We start from the raw sequence: 20,697 nt of genomic DNA, 5'->3' as shown, positions 1-20,697 counted from the left end.
TTTAAATTTGTAGTTAAGTTTTTGCTCTCTTTGTTATTTTCTGCTTTTAAAATGTTTTTGTAGATAAGAACTGAACCACTTTGGAAATCAGTACTATGTATTGAAAGTGCATATTCAGTATAAAGAAAGAATAAATAAAAAATAAATAAAATAAATCATTATAACCACTGTCATCATTTTTATCATCATGTCATCATCATCACAGTACATCATTTTCACAGTTCTTAATTAAAGTACTGTAAGACAAGATAAAATTTTGCTAAAATCTCTTACTGTACTATCGGTGGAGAATAAAATATAAAATTGAAGTACAATTTGCTTTTTAAGACAGACGGGACAGAATTGTGTTAACATTGGCTTACTGGCATGCACCCTTACTTAATGGCATGCACCCTTTTTTACCAAACAAAATATTGTGAGTACAGATTTCTGTATTAATGGATTACAGTACGTAGTCCAACGAAACATTAGTATCATTTGCTAGGCCTACTGTAGATTCGTAATATAATACAGGACTAGTAGTACTATACAGCCTACAACAATCTTTTTGAGGATTTCAGTTGTTTTGTGTTTTAACGTATTATTTTAAGGTGTCCACGGACATGGTAACAATGAAAACAAAGGGCAAAATTCTCATTTTTATGGAAATGGATGCACTATCAGGCCAAATTTTAATTTTTTTGGAAAATGATTTTGTTGGGTGGAGGGAACGTTATAATTAAAGCGCCACCTAAATTATTATGTACAATGGAATTGAATTTGTTTCCATGAAATACTGTATCAAGTACAAAGACTGTGACATAAAGGTGACTGCACTACAAGAAAATTGCACTTCAGAAAGTATTACAAATAAATCAGTTTATATCACAGAACTGTCTCTCAAAGTACTGTTGGCTTCATGTTCATTTGCCTGTTTTTGACAGCTCCTGACTAATGATACCAGATTGAGATGGACAGTTTTAAGTAGATGCTTCGGGATAGCGTTGAACTTAGGACTAGATTATTTGTGAAGATTCCTATGTTTTTAAGAGGGATGGAAGTGCTTGTATTGACGCAATCAGACTGGGGCCAGAGGGCTGCCTGAGGCCCCTTGCTAGTTCCTGGGGCAGAGGCCCAGTTAGGGTCCTTGTCGTTATGATTCAGTAGAGGTAGTTTGATACAGGTACACTTTAAAACTACCCAAAGCAAACCTAGCTTAACCCAAAACAGAATACAAACATTTCTATCATTGTACAGAGTTTTTTTTTTTAGAAAAAAATGTGATTTTTCAGAATTGCTAATTGCATTGCACAAACCTTGTAAATCACATTAATAATAATAATAATAATAATAATAATAATAATAATAATAATAATAATCCAAACCACTCGATAATTACATCACACACAAAAAATAGTAACTACTGTAAAGACCAATGATAATGATGAATAATGAAATTGATTAGTTTTTTGATTATTATTGTGAGAATGACAAATTACAGCAAAGAAAACCCATATAAATGGTCCATCTAAACCACTTAATAATTTATTATGAATTTCAGTACGTACTAGAAGAATAGTTTTTTGAAAGTTGAAAATCCAAGTGGGCGAACCCTTTTGAAACCAGTTCGGTATTGAATGATGAATTACTGAATTTTGTTTTCTCTTTGCTGCAGGTTTAGGTTAGCGGTGTTCAATATGCCCTAATTTATAATAATATGGCATCGTCAACTATCCCTTCTACTAAGATAATAACAATTTGCATTACATTGTATACATAGCCAAACATCAGTGATCATTGTACTTGTATGTCCTTAGGATATTTGTCTTGAAGGTAAATTATCTTACCGCTTTATCATTTATCAAATAATAATAATAATAATAAGGCCATTCCATGGCAGAACTACGTAACTTAAACATATAAAAGCAGTTGCATTGTTTGCCATGGGATGGCCGAATAATAATAAAAATGCATTTCTTATATAGCACATAACATGACATAATTTAAAACATATAATTTAACTAAAATACATTAAAAGTACAAAGCATTCACTAATAAAACCACCATTCCTAATTTAAATTAGCACAATTTCACAAAGTATAGTACTCTGTTTTTACAAAAGCAATTTCACAAATTAATACAGTTTTTATTTATTTAATTATTTACTTTTAATTTTTATTTGTATTTTATCGAAGTTGGAATGACCTACAAACAAAACAAAAATTCACTTCAAAGGCAGATAGCACAAAATTATTCCACTAAATCAATTTTTTTTAATATTAATTTTTCTAAAAAGTGTTATTAAATTAATTTTTTCTCTCTTTAATGTTCTTATGTATCTACCACTTATTATCATTTATTTCACCAGTAAAAACAAAAAGAAATGTATGGCTCACTGGCTGGATTGCCCAAAAGCAACGCAAAGTTACTGTCTCAATTCTCTCCTGGCAGCACATACAGTGCAATAATACATAAAACATTCAAGTATAAAAATAGATGTATTTTGTAGCTTCTCTTTAGAAATAAATTTAGAATGGGTTTTCAGATCTATTAATATATTACTTATTTAAACGATTATCATTTCGAAAATGGCAAGTATATTGATCCATGATTTTCAAGTTAAACTGTTTAATTCAGAAAAAAACTAGGTTAATACCTCTACGATCAAAAGCCCAGACCCTGTTTTTTTTTTTTTTTTTTTTGGTAAAGGCTACTGTAGAAAAGCACTACTTAAGTACAGTACTCTATATTGTACTTTCTATTAATTTCAAACGAAAATTGTACATTCACACAATTGCACTTAATACCTGTGAAAGCGATTAGGAAACATTAATAGTACAAAATACATCAGGATGTGGCTCATCTATTGTTACACTGCACTTTAATATTATCATGTTTACTGTGATCTGCAAAAAGGGGCTTAAAATTCTACTAAGCAAATTTCAGATAACTGTAATAACTTCCTGTATTGATAGGCAGGTGTGTGGCACTGACAGGTATCATTAATTAATAAAAAGAGGTGCAGCTTGGGTAGATTCAGATGGATTTTACCAGCATTCTCATCATCATTACTAAGTACATGATCGGTAGACAGGTAGATCTCAAGTGAATAATAAAAATAATAAATGGCAATTCGTATAGCGCAGGTATCCACCACAAGAGGCATGCTCATGGCGCTTTCTATTGTGCAATTCAATAGTATTCTCACATTCAGTGATATGCTAGCTGGTACTGGATCTACTTTTATTATTACTACTACCGCAGCCATTTGAACAAACTCCTATGGAACATACAAAATTATTGCAGCAGTCGACAGTGCATACAGGTGTTTAAATCTCCGCAAGTACACACTTGTCCAATACCACAATATAAATTCACAGTGGAAATTTGCACCTTTCGTGCCCGAATCTCAAATGCTGTGTTAACTACTTCCACTTTAGGCAGGGCAAGGCAAGCTGAGGTGCTGCATGTTATATGATAGGCAGGTTCAGATGCTTTAGCAATAACCATTTTTTCATATAATTGCATTTCTAAATTGGTTGACAAAGTACGATATAATACATCTGTAACAAGCAATTATTTATATTTCATGGAAACAATATACAGTAGATCATATCACTTTTCCATTTATTTTTATTTTTAAATCTTAAACCTCCTGGCTGTGGACTTAGTACTGTACAGTAGCATAAATTAAAAACATATTTTATATTAAGAGATGATATGTCATTATTTCATGTTTGAAAATTTGAATCTTTTTCAGGTGAAAGTGGTGAAGTTTTCCTACATGTGGGCCATAAATAACTTCAGTTTCTGTCGAGAAGAAATGGGTGAAGTACTCAAGAGCTCAACGTTTTCATCAGGGGCAAACGATAAATTGAAATGGTAAGTGAAATATTTATAACACAAGAAATAAGAAATTATTAACAATTTTGCCTTACATATGAATGGTATAGTCCTTTGTGGTTTCTTGCCAAGGACTATGCATTTTATAATCTTTTTCTCACACTACAGTGTTAAACTCATCTCTACCATGTTAGGCCCAATAAAAATATTAGTATAACGGTTTTGAAGCTGGAAAAGTGATAAGGGAGGGTGGATTTTTACTTTTACTTTTGAGTTGTTTGCTGGTGCATTGATATTCAAAGTAAAATACAGGATTGAGATAACACAAACAATATATACTATTTACTAAAAAAATGAAAGAACGAATGAATGTTTTTTTTTTCCTTTTCAATGCCATAGAAGACATGCTGGCAAGGGTGATAAACTAATCATTTATAATATTGGTATCAGTGTTGGTATCATCAGTATTGTACATTCTGAAATGGCAGAAAAATATTTTAATGCAAAAAATGATTAATTATTCTATGCAATACAGAATCTAATTCTGTAGTTTCAATATAAATTTGAAGTTTGACCTTACATATGTTATTACAATACTGAGCTTATTTTGTAATATCGTAGAGGTGGATAACCCCATTATTATTCTCCATATTTCAGTCGTTATTACTGATTGACATGCAAATAATTTGCAGTCAACAGTATTCAGGAAATATATAAAAGCAGAATGTTCCTGAAGTATCACTCCCCATTTGGTACCTGTCATACTGTATATAGTGTCTCCTTATTGTTCTTATTACAGTAGCGTAACCGGGAAGTGGGGTGGAGGGGGGCTTCCATGGTGTCTGAGCACCCTACTTTTTGCTCAGGCATGAACAAATAATAGTAAATTAATGGAAATAAATGACAAAGTAAGTTAATTTAGGTGTAAATTTAAACCAGTTTATGGTGTAGTCCTAGCCATTGATACAGTATGTCTCATCCCTAATTGTGCATTCTGCATAACGTTCAGTGGATATAATATTCTATTCAGCACTCCCCTTGTCAAAATCCTGGATAAACCACTGGGAGTGGGGATAAAAAATTGTATACAGTACTGTAATTAATAATTTATGAGTGTTTGTATCGTTTATATGTTGAGGTGAGATAAGACTAAGAAAATGTAGCTTGGCTCCTGAACACGCTTTCAGGAGAGCCACTAACCGCACTCCTTGATTTACCAGGCAACTAATACAAATGACAAAAATTGTATTTTGAAACATTGTCTATAATCAAAATATCAAAAATCAAAAATGACAAACAATCAGTAAACGGTTTTAACATATAAATATGCTTTAAACATAAACATAATTTTTTTGTGAAATCTTATTCATACCGCATTTACCTGCTTTTTTACTTACACTTTTACGTCTTTTAAGGTTTAACGAGAGTTTTTATTGTTTTTATTAGATTTACTTTATGATAAGGAGTTTTAAAGGTTTTTAAAATAAATTTTAATGTTTGTTTTTTACCTGTTTTTTCACATCCACTTTTACATACTTTTAAGGTTTTATGGGTTTTATTTCTTTTATTAGTTTTACTTTTATTAGAAATTTTAAAGGTTGTTATAAATTTTCAATGTTTGTTTTAGTTTTTAACCAACTTTTATGTATTTGTTTTCATTTAAGGGACCCCAACGGAAATAAACCGATTCGGTTTTTTTGGGTTATCCTGAGCTGTAAATGTTTTACTAAATTATCTTTTTATTGTTCATTGTTTTGTTATTTGTAATTGTTGAATTATGCTCAAATAAATTTGAATTGAATTGAATTGAATCAAATTTTGCAACTAAAGCTACAGTACAATACATTCCGGTCTATAAAACTGCAAATTTTATATGCGATTTCCACTATGAAATTCAGGGTGCAGCCTATACACTGGTCATCAACCTGCAGTGTACTCCTAAAAAATTCTAGATTGCGAACCGCGGAGGCGAAAATCGTCTGGGTTAGGCCCAGCCTACCCCAATTAATTAGCCTAGGTTTGCTGGCCTATATTGTAATTATACTCACTACAGTGTGACAAGGATTCCTACGACATTCAAGCATTGGTTTGGGTTATTTAAATAAATATTTTCATATGACGTTCATTCATAAATAATGTTTGAAACATATTGAACGTGTTTGAAGTTCGAACCTGGTTCGCTAAAAACAATAACATGATTTGCTAGAGTAGTAACAAAGAGTATAAAACTGCAAGAGGTGCGACTGCTCTGATTTTGTATGCAGCAAGGTATGCAGGCAATGGAATGCTCAAAGTACTGCTACAAAATAGGGGACACCCTACACATAATTTAGAAACTCTTCGAGTTGCTTGAATCTTTTAAAGGCCACGCCCCTTCGTGGAAGTACTTTTTGCATTCCAATGAATTCCTGGCAGTCGGACTTCTTGCAGTTTTATAGTAGGTCGTGAGTAGTATAGTGGCTAGTTAGGCCTAGAATATTTTGAAGTCAATATCGGCTTTTATTATTGATTGAATAATAGATAAATAAATATGCTCACTATATTCTATTATATTAAATTAATATTTAAATTTGAATAATCTTTAACTAAATTTATTGTTGCAACCCACACGGTCGGAAATTTAATGCAGAAAATATACATACGTCTACGTGAAAGAAAAGGTACAGTAACGTTGTTTAGATGAGAGTTTTCCTGGAGAATACAAGTATTTCCAGTTGTTTGTTGTTTAATATCGGCTGATAAAGTTGAATTTCTTTATATTAATGTTTGTAAATAATGTCAATGTTTCAAAATAGTTAAAAACTTATTAACATTTTGAAAACAGTTTGGAGCTTAAAATAGGTGTGATTATAAACATGTGATGCCAAAAAAAAGCTATATTCCGCGTCCTCCGGGCGTTACTTCTAAAGGGGTTTATTCTAAATGAGGCTCTGGAGGGGAGTTTATTTGAGAGGGAGGCAGGGGATGATTTGTGGGGAGTGGCAGGCTGGTTCTCTCCCTCCCCCCCCCCTCGATTATTGATCGTCTATAAAATGCCTCAGAAGTTATTTCCGGGCATCTAGAAAACACTTAGGACACCTGACTCCACCCATGGGGGAGGGGGGGCGTCTATTCAAAGCTGTGAAATTTTCAAGGAGAGCAATCGCTCTCCTTATTAATCCGAGGAGAGCAATTTAGTGCTCTCCTGCGTTTTACATGTGATGGACTGAAATACCGTATTTATTTGCATAAACGTCCGCTTTGAATAAACTCGCTCCCTAAAAAAAAACACCCCATCCAGAGCCTCATTTGGAATAGATGCCTCGCTCGAATAAACACCCCCTCAAAAATCCTTAGTAGCAATAAAGCCCCAGAGTATTTATTCAAATTTAATACAGTTCATAAAACACAAACCTGTATGATAGTAGAGCTTACATGTTTGGTGACATTTATTCAAAGCTGCCATACTGTGTCTACTCTGTCTACAGCAATTGACACGAAATTGAATGTAAACACAAAACAATTTAGTTGTCTATTGAAACTGAAAGTGCAGTGAATATGCAAAGGTTTGAATTGGATTGAATGATTTTCTTTACAATTATCGATTGAAGTTAATCTTTACCTGTACCTAAAGGAAGAATATCTATCATGTCCTCAGATTTAATGAATATCGAACATCAATTCAATCTAGTGACTATTCATCAGATTATCCATACCCCACACAAACCCTTACGGTTCCACTTATATCAATAACATATTGACAAAAAAAATTGAGTATTATTTAGAAGAGTTGAGATAATGAAACGGAAAGCAGAGATTACAAAGCATTTTTAACTATTTCACTGTACATATGCATAATGTTAAGAAGAAACATTCATGATTTTCTTACAATTAAAAAATATAATTGGTATTTTTTACTTAAAATCTTCATGAAGGAAAACTATTGTATGGTGTACTGTGTCCTACCTGTAGCATTGTTATGTAGTACTGTAGGATCTAAAATATTAATAGAAGATTTCTGTATAAACAGTGTCAAGAAGACGATAAGTTTGTAAGTACCGCAGAGGCCCTATACTGAACTATAATGATACCAAAATAGGTCTTTAGTTTCATGATGTACACATTAAATTTATATTAAGTGAATAGACCGAATCGGCGGCTCGGGTCACGTGACTTATAGTGGGTAATAGGGTTTGTTTATATTAATCGAGATCGCGAGACGACAGTGCATTGAATATGGCTTTGCATTGTTGTTGATGTAAAATGTTGGTTGGAATGCGAGTTATAATTTGGTAAATCACTTAGAAGTGTTATTTTAAATTTTGCAATATTAAGTTTTCAAACACTTATCAGTTTGGCTTGGTAAGACTCCAATGGATAGTGGGAATAAAACCTGGAATTTTTTCAAGGAAAGGTACGGTACCTTCACGACGTGCATATTGCTCCAGTGAGTCGTTGCCGGCTGAGGTACTTTTTAGGCCTAGGCCTAAGTCAGGAATGTTATTCATGGCAAATGCTATCGCAGCATGAAAAAAAAAAAAACGAATCTCCCCATTCGTTGCAAGAGTATTAATTTACAGTTTTTAAATCCAAAAGTAAATCATAGGATGTTTGTAGTTACTGCCGAGGATAATGGTATCATATGACATATTTACGTATTGGCATTAGGATGTACCATACCAACCAGGCCTATTATCACCAGCTTGTTTCACAAGTTTGGTTGAGCAATCAGTACCGTTAAGGGTTATTTTCTACTTCATTACCTAGAGTACTTGACTACAGAGGTACATACAGTAGTCGAGGCATAACAAATCCCTTCCTGCTCCGGGCCCGGTTGAGGCTTAACACTCACAGTGCAGCCTAGGCCTATACATATGTAGCCTACCATACACTAGCAACATTTCAGAGCCTAAATAAAATGCACAGAGATTTCCAAAGTAATTATAAATCACTATTAAAAAAAAAACAGGCCTACTGCCTTACTTTACTTTGGGTCACTGTCTAAAAAACATCATAACTCTCTCAATATACTTCAATGAGCGTACTGTGGTGTATGATGTTGATGTTTACATTTAGTATCCACTACATGTCACGTGACCAGTACAAGCTGGAGTCTCCGATTCGGTCTATTGTGTGCCCATTACGTTGAAAAAAAATCCATTTGACCAGAGAGTTTCCTCCATTCAAGGAAAACTTGGTAGATCGTAAAACGGAAATCAACATGCCTTGAAAAGCCATGGACAGTTTATTGAATAAATTTCAATAAATTAATCTATCCATTGAGCTTTGAAGAAATAAAATTATGCATACCATAGCTTATTTCTGTATGATTTAACATCATATTTTGAATAGAGTAAAGCAAGGCTTTTTTTATACTTGTTTCTTGAACTTATTTTTTAAAGATAGTTAGAGGAGGGCGAGAAAAAAATAAAAATAAAATTTTGTTTCCTTATTTAGCAATATTTTTGCTAAAAACATCCACATGGAGGAGGAACTGAAAATAAAGTTTTACTGGTGAATGTAAACAAATAGTATGGAATGGTTAAATGCTTTAAATCTATATATTAGGAAGAAATATCTTATTTATGGTGATTTCCAGGTAGCGGCAGGCATAATAAGAATGAATAAAAACTTTTAATTGTTTATGAAATTTCGCTAATGAAAATGCGCTAATTGGCCAAAAATTAAATAAAGCTTTTATTTGGAATCATGTTTAGTGGCAGGCGGCGGATTTGGTAAACTACAAGGTTTGAACAAAGTCTTGTCTAGGGTTATTTAAATGTAGATTTATGAGTTGGTTGTGTAGAATTTGATGTTGATCGGTATCCAAGAATCTTCCTTCATATTTCATCAAACTGCATTGTGACAAAAAACATGTGACATGCCTTAATATGGTCATGATGACATCACATGACCACACAGTATAGGCAAATCGTGACTATACTGTATGGCCATACAACAGTGTTATAGTTTGGACAGATGAATTTTAGAATATTCATCTTAGTGCAAATGCTATAGAAGAATTGAAGATATATAAAGACTTAGGATTTTACTACCAAGTCCCCTAGCTCTCAGGATAATGTTAATTTAGAATGATGATTAACCTCATTATAACAATTCCCTACCTTTGCAATTAGGACACAGTAGTACATAGTAGTCCCTTATGTAATATTAGTTTTTTAATTTGTTCTCTTTATATCCTTTTATACTTGAGAATTACAGAATGGAATAGTCGACTATTACTGTTATTGGGGCTTAGCACATTTATCCCTTATAAGGTAGAGGAAGGGGAATTGTTACTCATCATACACTTGCATGGCTTGAACCTATGACCTTATGATGGCACCTTAACCATTGAACCATAACACCTTTCTTTGTGTGACGGTAATGAAGTGTTCATCCTGGAATAAGATCTATACAATTGTGTGCATACGCTGAGAAATAATTGTTGTGTTTAGAATCGTTTATTATAATTTATTTAGTGAAGAGAATGAAAGATGAGTATTGAACTCTAAATGACTCTGTGATCCTATAGTAGTTTATTTGCGTTGATTATTGTTAAGTTAGACTTTCTCACTAGTAGTTAAGATGGTGTAATTCACTCAGGTGAGTAGGTAACTTTGGTTCACCTGCAGGCAGGTGAATCTATTACCTGAAAAATGCTCTAAACCTGATGTTATGAAGATTAATGTAGGCATAATTGAAAAAATCATTCATTGATCGATGAAAGAAGATGAAAAAGTGAAGGATACAGTATATAACACTGTATGTACTTAAGAATATGATCCACAATTTTGTGCTAACCAGATTAGCACACAAATGATTTGAATTGAAATTCTAAAAAATTGCTTTTTTAATTAAAGTATTTTTATTCAGAAAAAAAAAATTTGGTAGTGGGGATTAAATTACTTTTACTATACCGTATTTGGAATAAACTAGGTACAGTTTAAAATACAGGTCTCCCTCCAATTAAATTTTGGGACCGGGGTTTCCATGGTCTTTAGCAGCTTTGGTCTCTCAATAAAATAATAAAGATAAAAGAAATTCGTTAATTTGGGACCACAGAATAATGGTCTTTAATTGGAGGTGATCCTTAATTGGAGGGGTCTTTCATTGGAGAGAGACCTGTAGTTCTTAAAAATTCCAATGATGAAAGTATCTGTCTAAATAAAAACACAACAAAAATTTCCCTTGACAATATTAGGCCTAATAATAGGCACTAAAATCCTGTTCCTATTCAATCCATCCATTTCAATGCTTTTGTATTAAAAAAGTATGGAAATTTCATCCTTGCATCCTTTGTGCAATGCTACTGTCGACAGTGGACAAACAATGTATCCAGGATTGCCGTTGGGGGATGCAGGGATTCTGCAAATATGGACCAGCTAGAGTTAGAAGCTTTCGATTGCACGACGACGGTAGGACGTAGAATGTAATGACGTCACTAAAAGTCATCTGCGCGAGAACGTTAAGGTCACCTCTTCGAGTAGATTCTGGAATGCAATTTGGCCAAATCTACGAGAATGTAGGACGCCAGATAAGACGGTCACACATGGGTGATTCCGTTCTAGCGTTGTGTCGTCGCACAAATCAAAAGCTCCTTAGTATTTATTGTAGGGTTCCAAGGCCAAAATACTGGCCTAATCATAGATTACTGGTTAAATTGTAAAAATTGTAGATTTAAAGAAATATTTCTTAAATAAAAATACAAACATTTCTTACTCAGCCAGTACAATCTTGACTGTCTTAAAAATTTGTGGACCTTTTCCGATTTGGGAGGCTTCCCAGGATACGGGCCTGGTTGGTAGTCCAGTGATGGTAAGAAAATGTCTGCTACACTGCAGGCATTGAATTGCATGGGTCTAGTGACAAGTTTCCTCTGGCTTCTTTTCTGGTTTGATCAATTCTTCTTGTTCCTTTTGTAAGCTTACGCCATTTTTGATGAATTTCTGCTAGGATTTTCATGTTGTGGCTGCGTATGTTGCCTAATTTACTTCCAGTGTCTCACTTTTTTTTCATTCCTGCTCGGTGACGGACTTTTAGAAACTCAATCCTGAAATGTGCAGACGTCCATGAAAATTACAGTGTAGGCTATCTTGCATATAGTAGCAAAGAGTATAAAAAAGAACAAGAGAGCCAACTAGGCTCATTGAGAGATTAACAAGCGATACGGAATACATAGCCAGTACAGTAGGATGCCCACTGTCGTTTGTATTCTTATTACCCACTACTGCACGTGCACAATGGCATGACGATAAAGAAAAATAAGGAAATCTACCGCCCGCTGCAAAAGTATTGTATCATATTATTGTATCATATGGAAAACAGATGCACACACAAACCAACTGTGCGAATTGGGTAATAAAGAACATACAAACGACAGCAGGCATTCTACACTAGGAGTCCGTATTACAAATGGGAGTATGCTCTTTTGTTCTATTTATATTCTTTGATAGTTAGTAGCTAAAAAGGCTGTAATAGGCCTTCTGGCTATGGTCTATAAAAACCGGTAAAATAAAAATTTGAATAAAGATTTATGGTTTTTATTTTTTATTTTTCGCAGTCAAAGATGAATGATTTACCCACTTCTCTTTCATTCCAAATTGAGTCATTGCATTTTCCAAGTCTTGTTTGTCACTTCTGTGTGCTCATCAGCATGTCTTAACAAATTGTAGGGCATAGGTCAAAACTAATGCAGTAATTGTCTTCATAAATGCTGCATACACTGTCCCAGAGGTGATGGTTTGTAAAAGGTATTTCTGCTATAGAAATGTTCACTATTAACAAGACCATTCTTCACTGATTATGTTTATTAAACTCAAGAGGGGAGCCTTCTCCCAAAGATCCATATCAATGCATTAAATATACAAATGTGCTCATTCCATTGCCCCATATTTTAACATAGGTTGTAATAAATCTAATGGCCTGTCTATTTATATTCTAGTTTAACTGGTCTTAAGCTGAGCCTAGGGAATACTATACATTACAATTACATGATGAAACAACATTATGACAGTGATGGTAATTGGGGTGATAATTCTAATTGATGTTTCTTTTTTTTTTTTTCCAAATGTATGATGATGATTGATAATGATAATGATAATGATGATAATCATTAGAATCCAGTAGTTAAGGATGATGGAGCAGATGAGGATGATGCTTTGATAAAGTATTTAAAGCCAGGTTCCGGAGGAAACATATTTTTGATGTTATAGAACTGATTTTTCTAAGACACGAAAAGCATAATTGAGTAGTTAATGAGTAGTTGAATGTTTAAAAACTAGAGGGGGGAGGGATTGAGAAAGGTTGAAAAGGAGTGGTTATGCCCCTTTTCCCCCAGTTCTTAAATATTCAAAAATCTTTATCTCATTAACTGCTTCCAAGTTTTTCGTCAAATATGCTTTTCGTGTCTTAGATAAATCAGTTCTACAACATATCAAAGAAAATTTTCCTCTGGATTCTGGCTTTAGATGAAAATTAATTAATAATGGTATGGGCAACACCTAGGCCTATACTTTACATTTTATACTTTATATTTTTTAGCACGGTGGTTCTTAAAGTTTTGGTTGATAATCCCCCAAAAAATGGCCAGGAAATTAGCCACGACCCACTTCCCAAACAGGCCTGTAAACAAAATTGAACATAAGTGAAACTTTTTCAGTTAAAAAATAACACTGATCGGTGCGATGGTTACAGCATTAATAATTGAAAAATAATTTTTTTTTTAAATTCAAGAGTGTTTTCGATGGGTAGAAGGTTTGCAAAACAAGTAAAATTAGTAAGTTAAAGCATGGACATATAAAATAAAAGTTTCTTTTGTATAAAAAACAATCCAACATACTTTGTTGTAAATTAACAAGATAAAGGAAGAAGTTCAATACTGTACAAATATGTCAGCCTACATCCTTGTTACTTTCATACGTTTTTAATTTCCTTAAAGGAGACATCACTCTAAACCGCTATCAGGAACATCAGTAAATTCATTTAGCTGTCCACCTTTAAGGTCCATTCAAAGTTTATCATGCATTCATTGAAACAATTTAATTTACGATTGATTTTTCTAATTTAATATTAAATTTAAAACACCAAATCGGTAGACATCTACCATCGATAGTAACTTACAGTAGCTGAGTGACAAAGACGTTACAAACGCCAAGTTTATGAAGTCCCTGTCATTTATTCACTAATTATTATCACATTTGGGGTCTCCCGTTTCTGGGTTACATTCTAATGCGAGATTGATTTAGTGTCAGATTGCAACTAACTGTTGTGTTAACGCTCTGGTCATTACCCAGTAGGGTATAGAACGCTCTAGGTAAGAGCTACAAAGGTACAAATACCTGGTTATCAAATTAAAATACAGTTTAAGTAAAAGTAGATTTATAAAAAGTTTGGTTGTTTTTAATTATTTAAATTTTGTTTATTGTATTTTCTCTTGGGGATCTATATGATAACCATTGTGTACTGTATTGGTTGAAGTATTATCCTCACTAGTAATTGATAATATTTATTTATTTTATTTTTTTATTTATTCATTCATTGATTTTTTTTACAGGATGGACATGAAATATATTAATTATAAACTCTGAAAATGTTGGGTTTGCTAGCAAGACAGTCTAATAAAAGACATTATATTTGTAAATTGATATTGATAATGTTATCAATAAAACTGAATATGTTGGTATTTTTTAAGCTTGAAATTTATTTTCTATTTGTGAGAAAAACGTTTTTTAAGATAATTTAGTAAAAATTGCATTCACTTGCAATTATCATGTTTTTCTATCAGACTAAAAATAAATCAAGACTAAAAATAAATCAAGACAAAAACTTGGGAACTTATGTTGCATTATATTACTATTTGCATTTATATTAGGCCCACTACAGTATTTATATTTTATTTATCATTTCAAACATTGATTTTATCTTTTTACTTAAGAACTTTAAGGTTAGTTTAAGTGTCTGTTATTGTAATATTGTTTACACATTGTTTCATTTATATTCAATTAATTTTAAATTTATGCTGTTTTTGTATAATTTGCTTAAGCCTCTCTCTATGTTTTTAACAAGCCCCTTAGAACGTTAAGAGGGTTCCTTTTTGTCGCCTGTTTTGATTTTTTGTTCGTAAATTACATTTTTTTGGCTGGCTATTTTTGCCAAATAAAAGTTTTTTTTAATTGTAATTTGGAACATACTGTACTTACCTGCATCAAGGTTTTTTTCCTCCAGAGGATTCAAATGTGAAATGTTTGTTTTTAAGCTTAGTTTTTCAGTTTCTTTGAGACTAAATGAAAGCTCCAAATTTTTTAATCCTGAACCCTGATATTAGAGGATATGCACCTTATCTAATAGCCTTTTGTACATCTTCACTCCTTATATTATAAATTTGATTTTAAATCCTGCTAATAGAACCTTATAAGCGATTAACTCATTCTTGTGTTTTCGCCTTATCCAATTAAAAGAAGTAGAAAGATTTCCTTCATCAGTTAGCATAATGAGCAAAGTACCGTAAGCAATACAAAATTCTATTACGGAGATTAATTTGCAATCAAAAGGTAACAGAGGTTAATACACTATAGGTTGGGGGCGTCATGAAATTTATTAATGATATCACATGATATATTAGGAAAGGTAAGGCCAACTGATTATAATCAGCACGATCATTATACTATATTTACAACATAACCAGTTTCTTAAAATGTCTGTGCATGAATTTATTTAATAAATTTAACATAACCAGTTTCTTAATAAAATGTCTGTGCATGAATTTATTTAATAAATTTGTCTGGTTTAAAGAATAAAAAAGGATGATAATGCAGTTCCATTGTTTTCAAAATTAATTTTAATTATAATCATAATTAAATAATAATTAATATAATTATATAATTTAATTATTATTTTTCAAGACTTACAGCTATTTTTTAATAAATCAGCTGAAATAAGATTTCCATTGCTTAGAGTGTTGGTCTTCAATATTAACATTTAATTATTACGGTTTTCTAGATTTAAATTCTTTGCGGTCTTATAATCAATATAAATCTTCTCTTTTCTCTAATGTTTCAATCGCTCAGAGCATTTGGTTTTTAAGATTTACATGAATTATATTCTTTTAAATCATATAAATCAGCTAAACCTCTTGTGCTATAGTAATATTCTATAACATTTCCTCTGCCAAGAGAGTCTGTGATAGGTCTTTGAACCTTTTCTAGGCATCACCTTATTAAAAACATTTGAATAAAACAGCAAAGCAAAAATTGAGGAAGTAAATTCAATCCCAATGTGTCTACAGAATATATTTTTGTAATTTTGGATTCGCTTGGCTTACTGTAAGAGAAGATTTTACAGTATTTAAACTATTTCCTATAGAATTACATATAAACTGTTGTTTTTTCTCTTTAATTAGGAGCTAACTGCAGACTTGAAGGCTCTGCTCCTAAAGCTCAGTTTTGCATCTTAGTATCAAGCTGTGTGGTATTCTATTTTTTATTATATTTTATTTGTTTTACATTTTTTTAGTTTTATTGCATTTTTTAAATAAAAACTCTCAGTTTCAGTCTTTTGTCAGAATGTTCATACTATTTAATATTGTCACATGTTATTACAGTACTGTAATTTTTTTTTTACAGTTATTCTCAATTAATCTTTATGGTTCCATGATGCTGTTTCTATATACTTTCAATAACAATAACAATAACATTAATGTTTATGTTATGTGTGTCTTGTTTATATAATATTCATGATTATTAAAATGATTCATTGTCTATGCCTGTATAGGTTGTCAAATAGAAAATATAAAAAAAAAAGATTTTTTATAGCATAATTTGTGTGTTTTATACACTAATTTCTAATATATAATTGGTATCACTTCTAGTACAGTAATACTGTTAATAATATTTCTCTAATAATGATACCATTGCATGGTATAATTTCTATTAATAGATATTTCTCTAATACCCCTTTCAGGCAGACCTGCAAAACGGTATTAATACCGTATTTCTCGAACACCGGCATTCTATGTGAAAGGGTAAATACGCCTAAACGCCGCTTTAGTTAGACCTCCTCGGGACCTAGTCTTAATACCGCATTAATACCGTAGCGAGTTTTGCCCAACTCGGTGTGAAAGAGTACAGGGTTTATCGCCATCTTATGCACTGAGACATAACATATCAGACAGTCACACGAGCAGCCATCAACCGCTGCTGCAGCTAACAAAGCCGATGGAATCGCTAGCTGATGACATCAAATACTCCTTTCCGCGAGAACCCTTTCAGACAGGATACGGTATTATTACCGGATTTTAACTAGCTATGTGAAAGGGTCTGCGCTGGCAATAACGTCGCCGTGATTAGGGTATTATTGCGGTATTTTCTCTCTGAAAGGAGCTTTATAATGATATTACCATATAGCAGCAAAAAAAAATACCCCAAAAAACACAATTTTGAATATATTCAAATGGCAATTGCTGTGAACATTTACAGTATATATTAATTTCTAATACATAATTGGTATCACTTTTATTATAGTAATACTGTTAATATTTCTCTAATAATGATACCATAGCATGGTATAATTTCTATTAATAGATATTTCTCTAATATTAATAATGATATTTCCATACAGTAGCAAAAAAAAAAACCCCCCAAAAAACAACACAACAATTTTGAATAAGCTAATACCAATTGCTGTGAATATTTAACCCCTTATTGTTCCAGACCCCTTATCCTTAGGTTGAACCCTATGTAGATTGTCAAAAACCAAATCATCAAGTTGAACTTTGCACCTTAGCTTCATCTCTTGGCATTGTGCTAATGATTGAAGCGCAATGAGTCCATCTTAGGCCAGTATGAAATAATGGCATAAATAATTTGTCTTTAGTCTTTCTGACCTTGTCCAGCGCTAAATGCAAACTATCTAGTCATTATATTTTAATGTTTCCATGGCAATTTCAATCTATCTCCTTGAGTGGCTTAATCTGTTTTTTTATATTCAATTTCATTGTAGCCGTTTTATTAAAAGTTAATGAATTCTCCAATTTTCTTGAGAATTTTCAATAAAAAAGATCAAACTGTATTATGAAGCCACTGATCAAAGCAGAGAGAAAAATTATGGTCAAAGTGATAATGAAATTTAAATAAAATAACGTAAAATTGTAACTCATGTTCATAATACATGAAATTTCCGTGGAAAAACAGACATTAAAACTAGCATAACATTATTTCTCGTTTACTAAAGCTAGGTGCCTACTGGTTTTGCCAATGCATTTACATAGAGACCTTAATGCGACAAGGTGGGTGAAGTATTGCTTTCAGTGATGAAAATTCAGCCAATTCCATCACATCGTGAAACACACACACAGAGAAAAAATGGATTCCTTGGTCATCTGACCATCGAATGATGCAATGTTGTCATCTCATTTATTTAAAAAAAAACCTTGGAGTTTATCAGTAAAATTCACTGTGTGTCTCTGAGGTATAGATGTTTTGTGACTATGTAAAGGCTGTTTTCCACTAGGCAAATTTTTTCGCGCGAATTAAAAGCGTTGGTTCATGCGCATGCACATTTACATTTTTTGCTTTAGCGAAATCAGTAGTTTGAACTGTTTCTACTTTTTGTGAAGCGAAAAAGTGTGCAACCAATCAGAACTCAGGAAGCAATTCAGTGTTTTTCATTCTCGCGTGAATAAATTCGTCTAGTGGAAAACACCCTTAAGATAATACTTTTCTGTACTGCAGGAGTCGTCTTTGCTGTTGAGTTGCCAAATGTGCCTAAATATGTCAACCACTTTAAACACCCCTTCCTAAGGACGGCGTATCATGTCAGTCCTTTGGTGAGACTCTTCTTATACCGTGTTTAGCGAACCCGCCGACTGCAAATATTGATAATTTCGAATAAAAATAAAATCTTATTTTTGCACAATTAGCACACCCGCTGCCACGTAAAAGTGGAAATTTCAGAAAAAAATAAAGGTTTTTCTTCATTTTTATTTCGCCCTCCGCTGCCTTGAAATCGTCAAAGATAAAATATACATATTTCTCCCTAATTATGTGAAATGGAAGCTTTTTTTTAACCATCCTATTTTACATTTACCAACAAAATTTTATTTTTTATTGTCTCCTCTGTCTGGATGATTTTAAATTTCCATTAAAGAGAACATACACCATTTACCCCCAAACACATACTGTTCACCTCCACACACATACTGTTCACCTCCACACACATACTGTTCACCTCCACAAACATCCACACCCACACATTCAGGTTTGCCAAATGAGCTATGCTCTACTGCTCAAATACTGTAGGCTAAAGTGTCCTGACATTAATTTTATTCTTTTCTGTCCATCAGTGATTATAGAATCAACTTTTTACTGAAGTGACTCAAAAATAAAACTAGAACATAGTATTTTGAAGCACTCCCAAGAATAGTGCTTCAAGTACAAGGCCATCTAACCTCTTGAACTTTATGCAAATCTGATTTTCTAATCACAACTAATGTAAACACTTTCTATACATACTGCATGTACAAGAAAGATTTTAAGCTGTTATTGACAGCCCTGTGTTTTGAATTCAATGAGATAGAACAATGTATTTTACACTGTTTAATAATATTAATGATGCATTATAGTAATAACAACAGTGATAAATGATGATGACATGTTATGTAATTTAATATTTAATAAGAATTAATTGAGAAGTGGTGGAAATGATAACGGTCCAGATTTATTGTGCCCATTAAGAGAAGGCTTCCATATGCTGCCTGTTTCTACTATTCCTGTACCTACATGCCAGATAAATTGTTTGTTATTTTAAATTTATTGTAGGCGAAGTGTAGCTGTATAGTTACATTGATCATGTACAGTCAACATGTTGATTAAATATCCTATACTGTATTTCAATTATCTTCGAAAGGAAATTATTTCTTCCCAAATTTGTTTTTTTGTTTTTATATCTGTGCAAGTGCTTGTTTTTGTTGACACTGTCTGTACATTAGACCTATAATAGTATAATATAGCACAGTATTGTGATAATAGAGTATAACCCATGATTATATATTTATGATATTTATAACTACCTATTTTGCTAGGATAATATATGAATGATATATAAAGCCAATTTTGCTAAGTGCCCCAAGGGGTTACTGTTGCTATTAGATCTTAGCGTCACGGCCTGACACTTTAGAATAACATAGTTCTACTTATTTATATCAGTAATATAAATCAAAACATCTATCTACTATGCAACATATATAATCAAGATTCTAGATTTGATTGGCTACAAAAGCCAATAGTTGCTATCTATCGGCTCGAAGTTACTCAATAAATTATCACAATAACATAGCATTCTGTCTGCATCTTATACATCATTAATGATATTGGTAAGAAATGGAGCAGATTGTCTCCTTGGTACACAGGCCAATCATCATTGTATAAATTTGTTTTCTCTGGATAGCGGTGCTGTGAAATAGTTTAAATTCTAGAGGTGTATCTTTGAGTACTTGGCTTTTTCTTTTTTTTTCAAACCTACACCTACTGTATGATAATGGTGATTTCAGACCTAGGAGTGATGTTTTGCCCTACCTGATTATTGTACTGAATACTCAGTACGTTCCCAAATACGCCAGAAAACAATTTTGCAAGTGATTCGGTTGGGAATTGAACCAGCAACTTCCAGATAACTAGCCTGGTGTCAAAAACAAAGTAGAATCTAGTGGGGCTACACAGGGGACTAATTCTCCCTCCCCCAAGGAAACTCGCACCCCCATTTGCCTCCCCCCATTTAAATGTTCTTAGCCAAAAAATCATGCTCAAGTAGATAAAAATAACCTCATTACCTTATTTTTCAGATGGCGCCCCTCAATCTCCGAACTCCCAACCTCGCTTTTGTTCCCCCATCTTCTCTTTC

At 32.7% G+C, this 20,697-nt stretch overlaps 1 protein-coding gene across 1 annotated transcript in view; it reads left to right on the top strand.

The window, feature by feature from the left end:
- LOC117124441 (speckle-type POZ protein-like) overlaps positions 1–20,697 on the top strand; it is a 52,144-nt gene that overhangs the window by 14,072 nt on the left and 17,375 nt on the right. Inside the window, exon 3 of the mRNA XM_033270674.1 lies at positions 3,740–3,861. Coding sequence (XP_033126565.1) covers positions 3,740–3,861 — 122 coding nt within the window. The remainder of the gene's footprint in view (positions 1–3,739; positions 3,862–20,697) is intronic.

Source organism: Anneissia japonica, unplaced genomic scaffold (assembly GCF_011630105.1).
Source record: "Anneissia japonica isolate Jap-2015-1 unplaced genomic scaffold, ASM1163010v1 scaffold665_len1252844_cov201, whole genome shotgun sequence".
Classification (NCBI taxonomy): Eukaryota; Metazoa; Echinodermata; class Crinoidea; order Comatulida; family Comatulidae; genus Anneissia; species Anneissia japonica.
Note: the sequence above shows the minus strand (reverse complement) of the source record. Positions and strands in the feature narration are given on the sequence as shown.